We start from the raw sequence: 13,759 nt of genomic DNA, 5'->3' as shown, positions 1-13,759 counted from the left end.
GCATCTGATTAGGGCAAGACTAAACAATACTATTTGTAATACCATTACTTGGGCACAAGTCCATAAATGGGATTAATTTATATACTGGACTATTGTGCACAAACATGGGCCAGCTCTGCTACGCAAACAAAGTAGCCGGTTTCACATTAGATGCGCCGATGTGTAAAGGGATGGGAGCTATTTTTTTTTAAACCAGACAGTTTTAAGTGAGAACATACATTCATTAAAAGGGTTTGTCTAAAGTTAAATACAAAAGAGGAATAAATAATTGTTTTATTTAAAGCATGCATGGAGGGTTATATAAGCATTCAACTTCTGAATTCTCAGCACTCTCATTTTACATTTCAAATGTTCTTTTCTAAACAGTCAAACAGAAAAATCTTAAAAAGGCTCATTTGTAAAGGTCTCCAGCCAGGGGACAGACTTTAAACAGGGAAAACAAAGAATTGTGAAATGACACCAGAAAGATATCACCGATGCCATATACGAGTGCCATATTCTAGTTTATATTCAAGTGTGTAATTGGGTTTTGGATGAATGACAAAATTACAAATGATTGAGAATGAGAGACACTGAGGTAGCAGTCAGCACACAGTTTCACATAAATGACTTATCCAATATCTCTCTCTTAGAATAATTGCACATCAGGGCTCTGTAGCAAGTACAAAGAAAACACTGAACTTAGGTTAACTGAAGTGAAAGAAAAACAAAAATCGAAGGCTCATTTGCAAGTCCACTGAGAATTTGCTTTGCATTGCTGCTTTGGCTCACTGCATTTTAGAACAAAGCTGGTGGAAACATTTGGTGAAATGTTTTAACAGGCATCAGATGTACAAAATCTAAACACAGATTTCATTAAATACAGAATCTACAGTTAATATTCAGTGTTCATGAAAAATGAACAGAAGCTATATTTTTAAAAATAAAGTGAATATCTTTGGAGAGTTCAGTGAGTTCTGCTCAAATCCTGGGACATTCTAGACAAGTAGAAATCATTTGTTAGGATAGTTTCATTAGTTGGATCTTTGTTTGCATGATCTTTGCAAATAAGGGTAACTAAAATAAACTCACTGAACACTTTATTAGGTACACTATACAAATACTGGAGTCTCCCTCTCCTCCTAACACAGCCTCAATTCTCAATGTTAGAATCCATCCTCTGAGATTTGAGTCTATCTTGCAATGACTGAATGAAGTTCATAGATTTCCCTGGTGCACTTTTATGCTACAAGTCACTCATTCTACCACATCCCTAAGGTATTCTACTGAATTCAGATCATGGAACATGGTACACTGTCATGCTGGAAGCCACAATTTTAAGGCATACAATCACAGTGCTCAATAAAGGACTAGATGTAGGTTTGAAGGTAAAATCTGTTCAGCTTTAAAGTCGGTTTGGTTGGGACATGGGGGTGCCACTGTCTACAACCACTGTTCACTTTAGTAGAAACATCTAGCTTGTTGGTCCACTTTGCAGAGGTTTATTGATAGTTCATCAGAGCGGCACAGTTTGTGTTAGTCCTTCATCAGGAAGGAGTTTCTGGCCACTAGACACTGTTGGCTGGATAATTATTGGTTGATGGACATTTAATTCATATTTCTAATGAACATGTAATGATTTTAGGAATTGATACTGCATTAGAAACATTTAGCCTGGTATAATTGATATGAGAGGGGTTCATCAAATATGTCACTGATTTTCAGCAAGAATGACAAGGCTGCTATGAAAAATTATACAATACTGTACACCATGTTTAGATTATACTACACTCCTCTCTGTGCATCTTTGGAAGTTTCCATACTTATTTGAATTTGTTGGAGATTAAAGAGATGCAGTTGTAACCCTGGTCTTGTGATTTTTTTTCCCCCATGGTAAACACTCTCCTCAGTCTCTTTCTTGGTAAATAAGTTGCTTACCTCTGCTTAATTTGCTTAAGTCTGTCTGTCCTTCCTTGCAAAGAAAATGGTTGCAGGATGTATTAGCTACTGTTTTGTATAATAGCTGTGTGGGAGGGGGATAGCTGGTGTAATGAGCTTCAGGTTTGGGTAGCTAGCCAAATGACTAAAAAGGCATCACATAAGCAGGACATTGAGCTATGGTATCATACACATTCAGCACAATCACATTTAATTTACATACCTTTTTTCTCTCTGAAGGAAGGGAACAAAGCAGATTGTGAGGTGTCCGGTTGAATCTCACACTGCCCGTTTCCTTGTGGATGGTATGTTGTGGTTCTCGATTTCTCAATCCCATAGACTACAGAGCTGTCAAATAAGGGCACTTTCTCTCACGATGAATATACACAACCCTTTCAGGTGTCACTTGATTAGAGAAATTTGGTGAAGCCATATTACCACCAACAGGTGGCCCATTATTACTACTTGCTGCTAAACTGTGCATTAGCCACTCGTAACTGTTGTACTTCCTCACATAAAGCAACGAGTTCCTCCTGTTCCCCTTCCACACATTTTCAACAAACCCTCCTACACAATATAGAATTTTACAAAAAGGAAGCATTATAAATACAAAAAAAAAATTTTTGTAGTCACTGGCCTCTGGGTCCCCACATGATCCAACCGGGCAGTCAATCCTCTTCTAGTGTCCTGTGCCAGCCACTGTTTCTATTTAACCAACATAGAACACCACACAATATCACATTAAGCATACCTTTATTAACAAACCAAACTCCCCACTCATCAGCACAACCATTACTTATACCTTTTTAGTCATTTGGCTAGCTACCCACACCTGAAGCTCATTACACCAGTTAATCCCCTCCCAAATGTGGTATCGAATATCTAAGTTGACTACACCACCTCCTAATAAAGGCAGGAGGAACCTCCCCAAGTCACAATACTATGATACAAAGAGATCAAACTCAAGTATATAAAATCTCAACTTTATTGTCTTAGCATAGACCCTCAGACTTGAAACATCTGCATCAATAGTAAAAAACCATTAGAATAAAAACAAAACTCTCCTCAAGACTCCAGGAAGGGTTGGGCCTGCTCACATGCAAGAAGAAAGAACATCCACAGCATGCACTGCAACCAAACCAATCTTGCAGGCACCGCTACAGTGCCAACCGTTTGATACACACCACACAGCTTGTGCCACCCCACAGGGATCACCTACACAGGCCCAGCCCTGTACAAACCCACAATGAGAGAGTGAGAGTGAGAGAGAGAGAGTGAGAGAGTGAGAGATCAAAATTAAAATACAAAGAATATTTAATACAGCACATACAATTAAAACAGCACATACAATTAAATAGATAAACAGTGGCTGGTCTGCCCCTTTAAGAGAAAGGAACCATAATCATTAGTTACCAATCACCTAATTATACAAATATACAAGGGCAACAATGACAACATACTTTAGTGGAAGTCCAGTGTAGTAAACCAGTTACCAAGTCTCAGTGCTCAATCTCATGACCAAACTCTGAAAACATAAAAAAATACTAAAAACAAAAGACAAATATTACCCACAGCCCAATAAAATGTACACCAACCACTTGAATCTCAAATCAACTTTAATAAACATTTTCAATTTACCAGTTATTCAACGCTCACAGATAGCAGCCAGCACCTAGGAGATTGCAACGGCAAATACTTTCTGCCCCTCTTTCCCACCATATGTGGAAACACCATCAATTAATCATAAAAAGGCATCACATAAGCAGGACATTGAGCTAAGGTATCATACACATTAAACCCAAACAAGATCACATTTAATTTACATACCTGGATGAACTGGTATACGAGGGAGAAAAGGCTGCACATTAAGCATACCTTTGTTAACAAACCAAACTCCCCACACATCAGCACAACCACTACTTATACCTTTTTAGTCATTTGGCTAGCTACCCACACCTGAAGCTCATTACACCAGCTATCCCCCTCCCACAGCTGCTTTTTTCCTGCTTTGAGAAAAAAAGCAGTACTTTTGAGTCATATAGTGTATAGTATGTTTAGCGTTTCAAAGTTTCAAGACCACGGGCCTCCAAAACCCTGTTTTCTGGGTATTGTTTTTTGTTTTTTTTTGTCTCAAACTACATTCAGACACTTTTATTTGGACTCAGTCTTGGCTTGATCTCAACTAGTCCTGGTCTTGAACTTTCTTTGGATACAGCATTGATGGTCTTGTCTATAGTCCTTTGTTCCAGTTTTCCATAATTAACAATTAACAGGCTTTGAGACAATACTTTATCATTATACCTATTCCAGGAACCCTTAATGTTTTAAAAAGCTCTGCCTTAATAATATTAAATTGTAAAAAATACAGGATCTGAATTTTTGATCTGAATTTAAACATTTAGTTTAAAATGCTACCCTGATACACCTGCCTTGTTCTAAGATATGGTGCAGTTCAAAACATTATCAGAGCATTTTGTCTATCCAGTGAAGCTAAGAGAAGAATCCATACTGTACCAATTTGCAATTCATGATCTATCCTCCATTTTGCTCACTTAAGAAAAACTCCTTTGACACCTTATTAAGAGGACTGCATAAAGATATTGTCATTTATGAGAGAATGAACTTCCCAAACTTCCCCTAAAAATGTGGGTCTCTGAGCCACTGCTTCAGTGTCTAATCCATTTAGTTTCCTTATCCAGCAAAATAGTCATGATGTGCCAGAACGCATCTGCCTGACCTACTGACATGTGGGCTTTGCTGTAGCTGTACATGGCCTAGAAGGCAAAGTGTTTTCTCCACGAAGATGCCAATGAGGGGGAGAGATAGCTTACCAGCATCTCTTCCACCTATGGTAGCGCCCCATACCTATATCACCACACGTGCCGTGAGGAAACTAAATTTAGATTGGCTGGAGCAGGAAACTGGCGTCGTCCATTCAAAGCAAGAACTTTGCCCCCCCACACACACCAAACTTCGTTCCTCCAAAAGGAACTTCTCTTCCTTCTGAGAAAAGGGGCCGTAGAGCATGTTCCCCTTCCAGATTGGGATTCGGGCTTTTACAGCCGGTATTTTGGTGTACCAAAAAAAAGACACAGGGCTGCATCCAGTTCTGGACCTCCGAGCTCTGAACTCTGCCCTAAGTTCAAGATGTTCACTACAAAACTGGTTATGTCACAAATCAGATCTGATGACTGGTTTGTGACGAAAGACCTTAAGGATGCCTATATTTTACATAGGTATCTGGCCAGAACACAGGAAGTTCTTCAGGTTTGCTTCTTCTAGTGGCTCCCTGCTGACCCACTCGAGTTTGGTTCACGGACCTTGTCTCCCTCCAAGCGCTTCTTGGGAGATTCCCATCAGGAAAGATCTCCTCTCTCAGGTGCGAGGGGCTATTCTCAACCCCCGTCCAGAGATGTGGAAGCTCTGGGTCTGGCCCCTGAGGGGGACCAGTTCCTAGAGACAGGCCTCTCATCAGAGGGTGTGAAGACTCTGCTGAATGCTAGGGCTCCCTTCACTATGGGTAGGGGATCTGCAGGCTCTATCGGTTGCCCCCGCCTGCCTGGAGTTTGCCCCTGGCATGTCCAAGGCTATCTTGTACCCCAGGACTGGATATGACCCAAAGGTGCCTGGTATGGCCGGTCGTCCAGTCATCCTACAGGCCTTCTGCCTTCCACCCCATATGTCGGCGGAATAGAAGAGCCAGTCAGAGCCCTTCCCCCCAGGACATTTTTGCTGTGGCAGGCTGGTCCTCTCCACACACCTTTAACAGGTTTTATAACCTGAACCTAGATCCCACTCCTGGGTCTCAAGTCCTGCAGGGCTAATGGGTGTTCTGTTCCTGGTCCGCTCATGCTTTTTCATGGCCCCAGGACAGACATCGAGTGGTGCGTGGTGGTGTGGGTATTTACATTCCCATAGCATCAGTCATGACGCAGCGTTGAGTTCCCTCGAAAGGGAACTACAACAGGTTACACCTGTAACCTGGTTCCCTGAGAAGGGAAAAAGACGCTGCATCATTGGCCACACCCGAGGCGTCCTTTTGCGCTTCCTTTAGACAAAGCCAAGCTTAATGAATGTTACGTACATGCCCTTATATGGACATGCTGGAGTGTATTCCTCCATCACGTGTCCTGCACACAGAGCATCAGACACTTCCTCGACAGTGTTCCCATAGCATCAGTCATGACTCAGCATTTCATTCCCTTTTCAGGGAACTGGGTTACAAATGTGGTCACTATATGCCTAGAGTTTTATAACTTCTCCCTGTAACATCTTCAGTTGTGCCTCCCCCTCTTTTCCACCAGAGGGAACCCTCACACAAATTCTGACACCTTCTGGTCACTCAGTTCACTTCCTGTTTTAGCCATTTAAGCCATACTAACATTTAAGCTAAGCTAGGTGCAAAGTATTGTCAGTTCTGCTGCATTACCAAGCCTTGTTACATTGTTCTTGTGTGCTTTCCATTCTTATTACTTATTTCTCTGTTTTCTGGTTTTCTTTCTAGATTTCTGTATTGGATTTGTCTGCCACATTTATCGCTGTTTTCTGGTTATTTGAACCCTGCCTATTTCTGTTTTTTGCCCCACCTCACATATTGGATTCTTTGCTATTGTTCTCCATTAAACTCTGCACATGGATTCTTCTACTCCTATCTCGCATTACACTCCCTAAGACATTCCATTACAGATCCACTGCAACCCTTTCCAGAATAATGTGGATACTTAAATGAACTGAAATGAAAGAATGAGAGGATTAATTAATTATAAACATATAAACATACAAAGCAATATTTATTCAAAATTTATTGTGTGGCATTGTCAACATTAATATTGCACATATTTAAATCATGAAATAATCCAAAATGGCCCATGACTGATGTGACTTAACCTTTATGTTACCTTCAAAATAATTAAAAGATTTTTTTTTGAAAACCCCCAACCCCCCAATAAAGTTTCACCATGTAATTTAATTAATAATTTGACGATACCTGGATGATGCTAAACAAATAATACAAACCACAAATAAACAAATATAAAAAAAAACAAACCATTCTGTCCAAAGTCAATCAAGTTAACCAAGACATTCATAACATTTCTGAATTAGTATATTGCAGAATTCTCTTGTATTTTAAGGCATTCCAGCTCAGTATAAGCAGGGAAGAGAATGCTAAACCATGCTCAAGTTTACATTTATATGAATAATTAATGTAATACAGAATACAGTTTGTGACAAATGCAGTGAAGTGTTGGTTGTATTTTTTTCTATTATCCAAGATTTGTGACTGAGACAAAACATGGAGCAATTTTGCTTTCTTTTCATGAACTATAAATAAATATATGCATTACACGGTATTAGCAGAGCCTCAATGTCCCCATAGCTTATTGCTCTGAGATTATTTTTCTAAGCATGACATATAGCAGAATTTTAGTGAGTAAAAATAGAGTGAGTAAAAGGGATTTTTTGGACAGGGAAGAGAGAGAGAGAGAGAGAGAGAGAGAGAGAGAGAAGGGGGAGGGTGATTAATGCAGGGAAAGACGATCTCAGTATCCTAGTCCCTTGCCCACTCCTAGTCTCTGCAGTTAATTGTGGACATGCAATCAGAGAGTGGTAAGTTTTCTTATTCCTCTTACATCAGTGTCTCTTTATCTTATGGATTTTTGGATCTAAAAAGACTGACAGAAACATAGGACCAGTGATAGGATTTATTAAATCTGTATGCCAAGTGCTTTGTGTGAGTAACTAAAAATAAGAAATACTAATAAGAAGACTTAACGAATCTTTGTTTTATAGTAAAACAAACAAACAAAAAAGAAGTAAAGAAAATAAAGAAATACACCATACCTGTTATACTCTGCTAATGTCTGTATGTGATACACAGACTGTATGATCTCTTTGTAGGTTAATATTTATGTTCTTTATGGGTGTGTAAATAGATGAGTTTTTGTTTTCTTATGTTTTTGAAGGTTGTATGTATTTTATTGGCGTTTTTGAAAGCATTTTGAAATTGTTGTGTGTTAAGGAATTCTTAACAAGTGTGTAGTAGTCAGATGGCTCCTCAGTAGGTACCTGCTGAGTGTCTGCATGTTTGTGTGCATATGTTCTTTATTTTCTGTGCCAAAGCATGATATCATCAACTTGCACCCTCTGTTGTGTGTTTTTTTCCTTTCAGGTGTGTTCCAGACTGTTCTATGGTTGTCTAGCTTCCTTCTGCTTTGAAATAATCAGTGTTGCCTAATTTAAGAACATGATAAATTTCACTGGCTTCAAGTTAACTGAGATTAACTGAGTCAAGATTATAAAATCTTCCTGTGTCTTCTTGTTTCAGAACAAACTCTGTTCCAAGCGTCACTGGTTCAACATATCTCCTAATTCAGTCCAGATCAATCTGTTTATGTGAAGACTTTGCTGTTTATGTGATATGTATGATGGAACATCTTGTATGATGAAAATTAGAACAAAAAAGCAATGGCAAAGAACCTTATAGTAAACGATATATGGAGAAAATGGAAAAATTTGCCTCACAGAAGTGGATATATGCAGTGATTTGAGGTTCAATTAGAGACTATAAACGTTGGTATATTTTTGACAAGCGTTTACAGTTTTTTGACAATTAATCCATTTCTCATCATTATCTACAATCACCAAAGAAGCAAAGAAAACAAAGTTGACAAATACATAATTGCAGAATAAGGAGATGGATGGTCCAGCATTAGGCCACCACCTTCTCTCTCTCTGTGGGATCTTTCTTCTGTGTCTTTTGGTGGTGAAAGCTCAGAATGACACAGAGCCCATTGTACTGGAGGGGAAGTGTTTAGTAGTGTGTGACTCCACTCCAGCTGTAGAACCAGGAGGTAATGCACTGGGAATGTCAATTCGCTCAGGTACAGGGCGCGTTGCTTTTTCAGCCATCAGAAACACTAACCATGAACCATCAGAAATGAGCAACCGGACAATGACTATTTATTTTGATCAGGTTAGTACTTTCAATTATATTCATTTCAGTTCAATTAAACAATATTCTATTTACAGCATATAGCACATTTTATAATGAAGATAGAGCCTCAGTTATCATTTTTAGTTGTGTATGTGTAAGCCAAACTGAGAGAGAGAGAGAGAGAGAGAGAGAGAGAGAGAGAGAAAATACTTCTCTCTGACACTAAGTGTATCACATGTAAAGTAAAAGCTTTTAAACAGCAAGCACATATGGGTGTAATTGGTTCTCACATGGTTTTGGCAATGTAGTAAAGATTTACATCACTAATAAGAAGAGGAACAGTGGCAAGAAATATCTTCTTCAGATAACAAGAGACAAATGATGACAGTCAATTTATTAAGTATATGAAGGGTGGATGGATGGATGGATGTACACACTAAATAGATATTATAAAGTAATTACATGATTACTTTAAGTAAAGGAACAGGGATTAAATGATTTCATGTAGATTGAAATGGTGAATGAAGGAAAAAAACAGCTTTGTTGTAAGTTATTTAAATATTCTTACTGTATACTCTCTGTTTTAAATGTAAGGTCTTAGTAAACATTGGCAGCCATTTTGACCCTGCACGGAGCATCTTCCTGGCACCTAGAAAAGGGGTGTACAGCTTCAGCTTCCACGTGGTCAAAGTTTACAATAGACAGACAATACAGGTAAACCATAACAATACATGAATTGAATATCATCCTAAGATGTAGCAAGTGTTATAAAAATAAATAAATAAATAAATAAATAAATAAATAAATAAATTTAGGGTCATCCAATACATCCAATTACAATGAGTTTATATCTAGATTGTTTTTGTTTCCAATATAGTCGTTTTCAGCGTAGTTGTTTTCTCTGGGCAACTTTTTCGAGTGTGTCTGCAATTATACATCACATTTCCACTTTACATCATGGTCTCTGCAGCAAGTCTCCACAAGTAGCTATAACTATTTTCCCAACATTATATGTTTATTATTTTTTACATTTTAATTCATCTTCTTCCATCATAATTGAGAAACTCTATATTTCAGCATTATTCAGAATTGATGCTAATTGCAGCCACATTCACCTGGGAAGTATGGCACCCGATTCACATCTTCCTCTGTCTGTCCCATCCCTCAGGTAAGCTTGGTGTTGAATGGTTGGCCAGTGATCTCAGCCTTTGCAGGGGACCAGGATGTGACACGTGAGGCAGCAACCAATGCCGGACTGGTTACCATGGAGAGAGGAGACAAGGCCTACCTCAAACTTGAGCGGGGAAACCTGATGGGTGGCTGGAAGTATTCAACGTTTTCTGGATTTCTTGTTTTCCCATTATAGAAGGCTTTTTTTAAGAAACTGTTTTGTTTTCAGTCTCTTGTCTGTTTTGTGCTGGTGATTTGAACAGGTTTTTTTTTCTTATCACGTCCCTATGATTTGCATGGCTAAGAATGACATCTGAAACAGATCAGATGAAGACAGTGGAACAATGCAGTGGAGCAAAGTCCTGATGTGCTCATTTTATTTAGGATCAAAGTGCAAATGGATACAGATGGATACATGGCTGCATACTCATTTCTATTTATCACCAGTGCCATCTGTTAATCTGGCAAAACAGGTCAGTAGCGAGCCAAAAAAAAAGAGTGATCTCTTTGCCAGGAGACTGCAGATCCTAGTGTACACCTTGGCTGTGAGCATATATTTCAAGCATGGTGTTTGTACTTGCTGTGTATTTGATTTATTTATTTATTTATTTATAGAAATTATAGGTAGTATCACAATTCATAAAATTTGAATGAAATGCTTAGAGATGTTTATATGTAGATAATTGTATATTATCTTGGAATGTCCTGTTCTAAATTAAAAATTCTCTTTCAAATGCCTTGATTTGCATGGTAACATGCATTTATGAGCTTCAGTATACTTCCAGGAAGCCTCTCCCTAACCTCAGTTTTTTTTAAAAAGTGCTGCAATGTTGAGTATCATGCAGGGATGATGCTGATATTGCTGTACAACATCCATGAAATTCCGGTGACAGATGGAGTCAGTGGATATTTACTCGAGGTTGCCAGAATCCTGCTGATTAAACCATGTATGCTGTCATTGTTTATTAATAACAGAGTTCCATGTCTCTATGGGAGATTTGTACTAACGAGGACACTTTCCATGCACTTTAAAAAGCCACAGCATTTTTGAATTCTCACATGGCAGGCGTTCATTTCAGTAGTTCTGACCATGGTTATGGCTGTAACGTAAATGATAGATGGATATTAATGCTCGTTCTTATACATTACAGTAACAGTTCATTGACAGGGACTCATATGGTGTTTGCTCCCCAAAATTACAGATTATTATAAATGTGTCACGGACATGCCGGTCCCAGCCACACTACCGCGATCATAGTCACCTGAGCTGTAATTGTGTCACCTGCACCTAATTTCCCGGCACCTATTTAAAGCGCCCACTCGTCAGGGACGATGGCGAGTATTGAGTCTGTTTAGTCACGATTCCCACGTTTAAGCTTTCTGTTTCATGTGCCGGTTTAGTTTCGTTTACGTTTACCTGCTGCCTGAGTTTTGCCTTCTGCCTGCTTCCCTCATTAAAGTTGCTGTTTGGAATTTCACTCTGCCTCCGAGTCCGATTGTAACAAAATGAGCTTTTTAGTACAGAAGACTTTGGGTTCCCTTATTTCTTCGCAGAAAGACAAGCTGCATTCTTTGTCTTTCTAATTTCAAACAGAAAGAAAAATAAGCTGGTGCAGAGAGTGACTCGCTATAGCTGCTAAAATGTAAGTGAAAATAAGAACTTGTGTCATGGGCATTTAATAACATAAAAAGAAGGAATAACATACAGCAGACCATTGTGCTACACGAAGCAATCAAATGCAAATGATAATCCAGAGAACAAAGTCAGAAAAAACAGGCAAAACCGAAGCAGCAAGTCTAACAGATAAACAAACCCGAAAAACACATAGCAAAATCACAGCCAAGAATGAATACAAACAGAGGTCATACACTAGGCAAACTATGAACAAAGGAACTGTTTGGTTTTAATGCAAAGGAACAATACTTCGCGCTGAAGTTAGCATGTATGCTGCTTAAATGTCCACAGAATCTTGGAAGTAACCAGCCCTGAAAGTGGCTCAACACTCAGGCGAGGGTTCTCTCTGTCAGTTATGAGAGGGCATAGTAGTTTAGGATATTACAGAGCCCCCTTCGCTAAGAACACCCACAGGTGTTTTTTGGTGAGGTTGTCCGGTCTGTCTGGGCATGAGTTGTGGAACTCATTGATTAATGCCTGATCCAGAACATCGGCCGCATTTACCCAGGACTGTTCTTCGGGCTATACCCCTCCCAGTCTACCAGGAATTCATTCAAGTATACATCTCCAGCATCTGGAGTCGAGGATATAGTGCACAAGGTAAGCTGGGCCCCTTCACTGTCTAGTGGGGGGTGGGGTTCAGAGACTGTGCTTTCTTGGTTGGGTGGGCACTGGTTTGAGGAGGGAGACATGAAATGTCAGGGAGATGCAGTAGGAGGATGGGAGCAAGTGACTGGGTTAATTTGCCTAGTGATCAGAAAAGGACTGATGTAGTGACAGCATGTGGCAGGGAAGCTGTCAGCTTGCTTATCCTTTTTTGCCCTTTATGGTGCGCACTTCCAGGTTTGCGGCATCGCGGCACACACTTCCATGTTTGTGACATAGTGGCACTCACTTCTGGGCTGGCATTCATTGTGGATGGAGCACTTTTGGGTTCACCTACCTTCGCCAGTATATAAACACACCATCTGCGTGCCTTCCTTGCCAGATGATCTCTCTTGCTTTGCGGCTGAGTCATCCCGCCCTTTGTCTTTTGGCTGTTTCTCCTTGGTTTCTTTCCCTGGTACATATTGGTTGGGACTTCTCTTTATTTTGTGACCCTGCTGTGTGCTTCAACTTTGTCACCAGATTTTTGTTGGGTGAATGTTATTGGCTGCACTCCTCTCTCTGTTGCTCCTCACTACATTAAAAGACTCTTTACCTAGCTCCTGTCACATCTCGCACTTGGGTCCTAAATCCGTATGCCCTGACAGGAGATTGAGCTAGATATTGTGTGTGGAGAGCCATACTCTTTGACCAACTTGATATTGGGGTGTGGCCATCTTCTATGAGCTGCACGGATGCATTGTCTGCAAATAGCTCTCTGAAGATGCGCATGTGTGCTCTTCCAGATGTCTGACTAAGATAAATCCAGTCATCCACAGCCGGGACGTCAGAGGGTTCGCCGGACCAGGGGAACAAATGGGGTTGGTAACCCAAGACACATTGGAAGAATGTTAGTCTCATGGAGGAGTGGGTGAGAGAGTTCCAATCGTATTCCACACAGGGGAGGAACTCACTCCACCGCTGTTGTTCAAGACTACAGTAAGTTCTGAGATACTGAGATACCGGCCGATTTCTTGGTTTAATCATTCTGACTGGCCGTTGGATTGGGCATGATAACTCAAAGTCAGACTCACGTTAATATCCAATTGGCAGCAGAACCCTAGTGAGGTGAACTGTGTTCCTCGGTCTGACACAATGTCCTCTGGGAGACCATAAAGTCTGAAGACCTGATGGAACAAGGCTTTGGCAGTTTCCATGGCAGTGGACAGGCCTTTCAGAAGTATAAAAGAGCAGGCTTTGGAAAATCTGTCAATGGCTACAAGGATCATGGTGTAACCATTGGAACTAGGGAGGTCTGTGATGAAGTCAACAGAGAGGTGTGACCAGGGACATTGAGGCAACAGAAGTGGTTCCAGTAGCCCCGCTGGGAGTTGGTGACTGGATTTGGATTTGGCACATACCTGACATGCTTTTGGTGGGTAGGGGCCATTCAGTTACGGCGTCTACTCAAGTCCATT

General features: G+C 40.1%; 1 protein-coding gene and 1 long non-coding RNA gene across 3 annotated transcripts; one reads left to right on the top strand and one right to left on the bottom strand.

Moving 5' to 3' along the window:
* Positions 1-2,884: 2,884 nt before the first annotated feature.
* LOC131348887 (uncharacterized) lies at positions 2,885-3,802 on the bottom strand. The gene is made up of 4 exons (XR_009203998.1): positions 3,745-3,802; positions 3,556-3,624; positions 3,378-3,442; positions 2,885-3,148 (listed from the first exon to the last, which is right to left on the bottom strand). It is a non-coding gene; the product is annotated as an uncharacterized LOC131348887 (long non-coding RNA).
* A 3,612-nt stretch (positions 3,803-7,414) lies between these two features.
* On the top strand, positions 7,415-10,256 carry LOC131348945 (cerebellin-1-like). 2 transcript variants are annotated; one of them, XM_058384195.1, is made up of 4 exons: positions 7,415-7,524; positions 8,087-8,890; positions 9,446-9,565; positions 10,020-10,256. In XM_058384195.1, exons 2-4 carry the CDS (start codon positions 8,612-8,614, stop codon positions 10,215-10,217), a joined length of 597 nt encoding a protein of 198 aa, XP_058240178.1. In that variant the 5' UTR covers positions 7,415-7,524; positions 8,087-8,611; the 3' UTR covers positions 10,218-10,256. The 2 variants fall into 2 exon arrangements, with proteins under 2 accessions (XP_058240178.1, XP_058240179.1); XM_058384196.1 differs by having other exon boundaries at positions 7,450-7,524; positions 8,243-8,890.
* The last annotated feature ends 3,503 nt before the right edge of the window (positions 10,257-13,759 follow it).

This window comes from Hemibagrus wyckioides, linkage group LG29 (genome assembly GCF_019097595.1).
Source record: "Hemibagrus wyckioides isolate EC202008001 linkage group LG29, SWU_Hwy_1.0, whole genome shotgun sequence".
In the NCBI taxonomy this organism is placed as follows: domain Eukaryota; kingdom Metazoa; phylum Chordata; class Actinopteri; order Siluriformes; family Bagridae; genus Hemibagrus; species Hemibagrus wyckioides.
Note: the sequence above shows the minus strand (reverse complement) of the source record. Positions and strands in the feature narration are given on the sequence as shown.

Bases quoted from the DNA above. Each gene is read 5' to 3' on its own strand.
- LOC131348945 (XM_058384195.1), top strand. From the start codon at position 8,612: ATGGATGGTCCAGCATTAGGCCACCACCTTCTCTCTCTCTGTGGGATC. The intron at 8,891-9,445 runs GTTAGTACTTTC...TTTAAATGTAAG, and splicing joins TGACTATTTATTTTGATCAG to GTCTTAGTAAACATTGGCAG. The intron at 9,566-10,019 runs GTAAACCATAAC...CCCATCCCTCAG, and splicing joins ACAATAGACAGACAATACAG to GTAAGCTTGGTGTTGAATGG.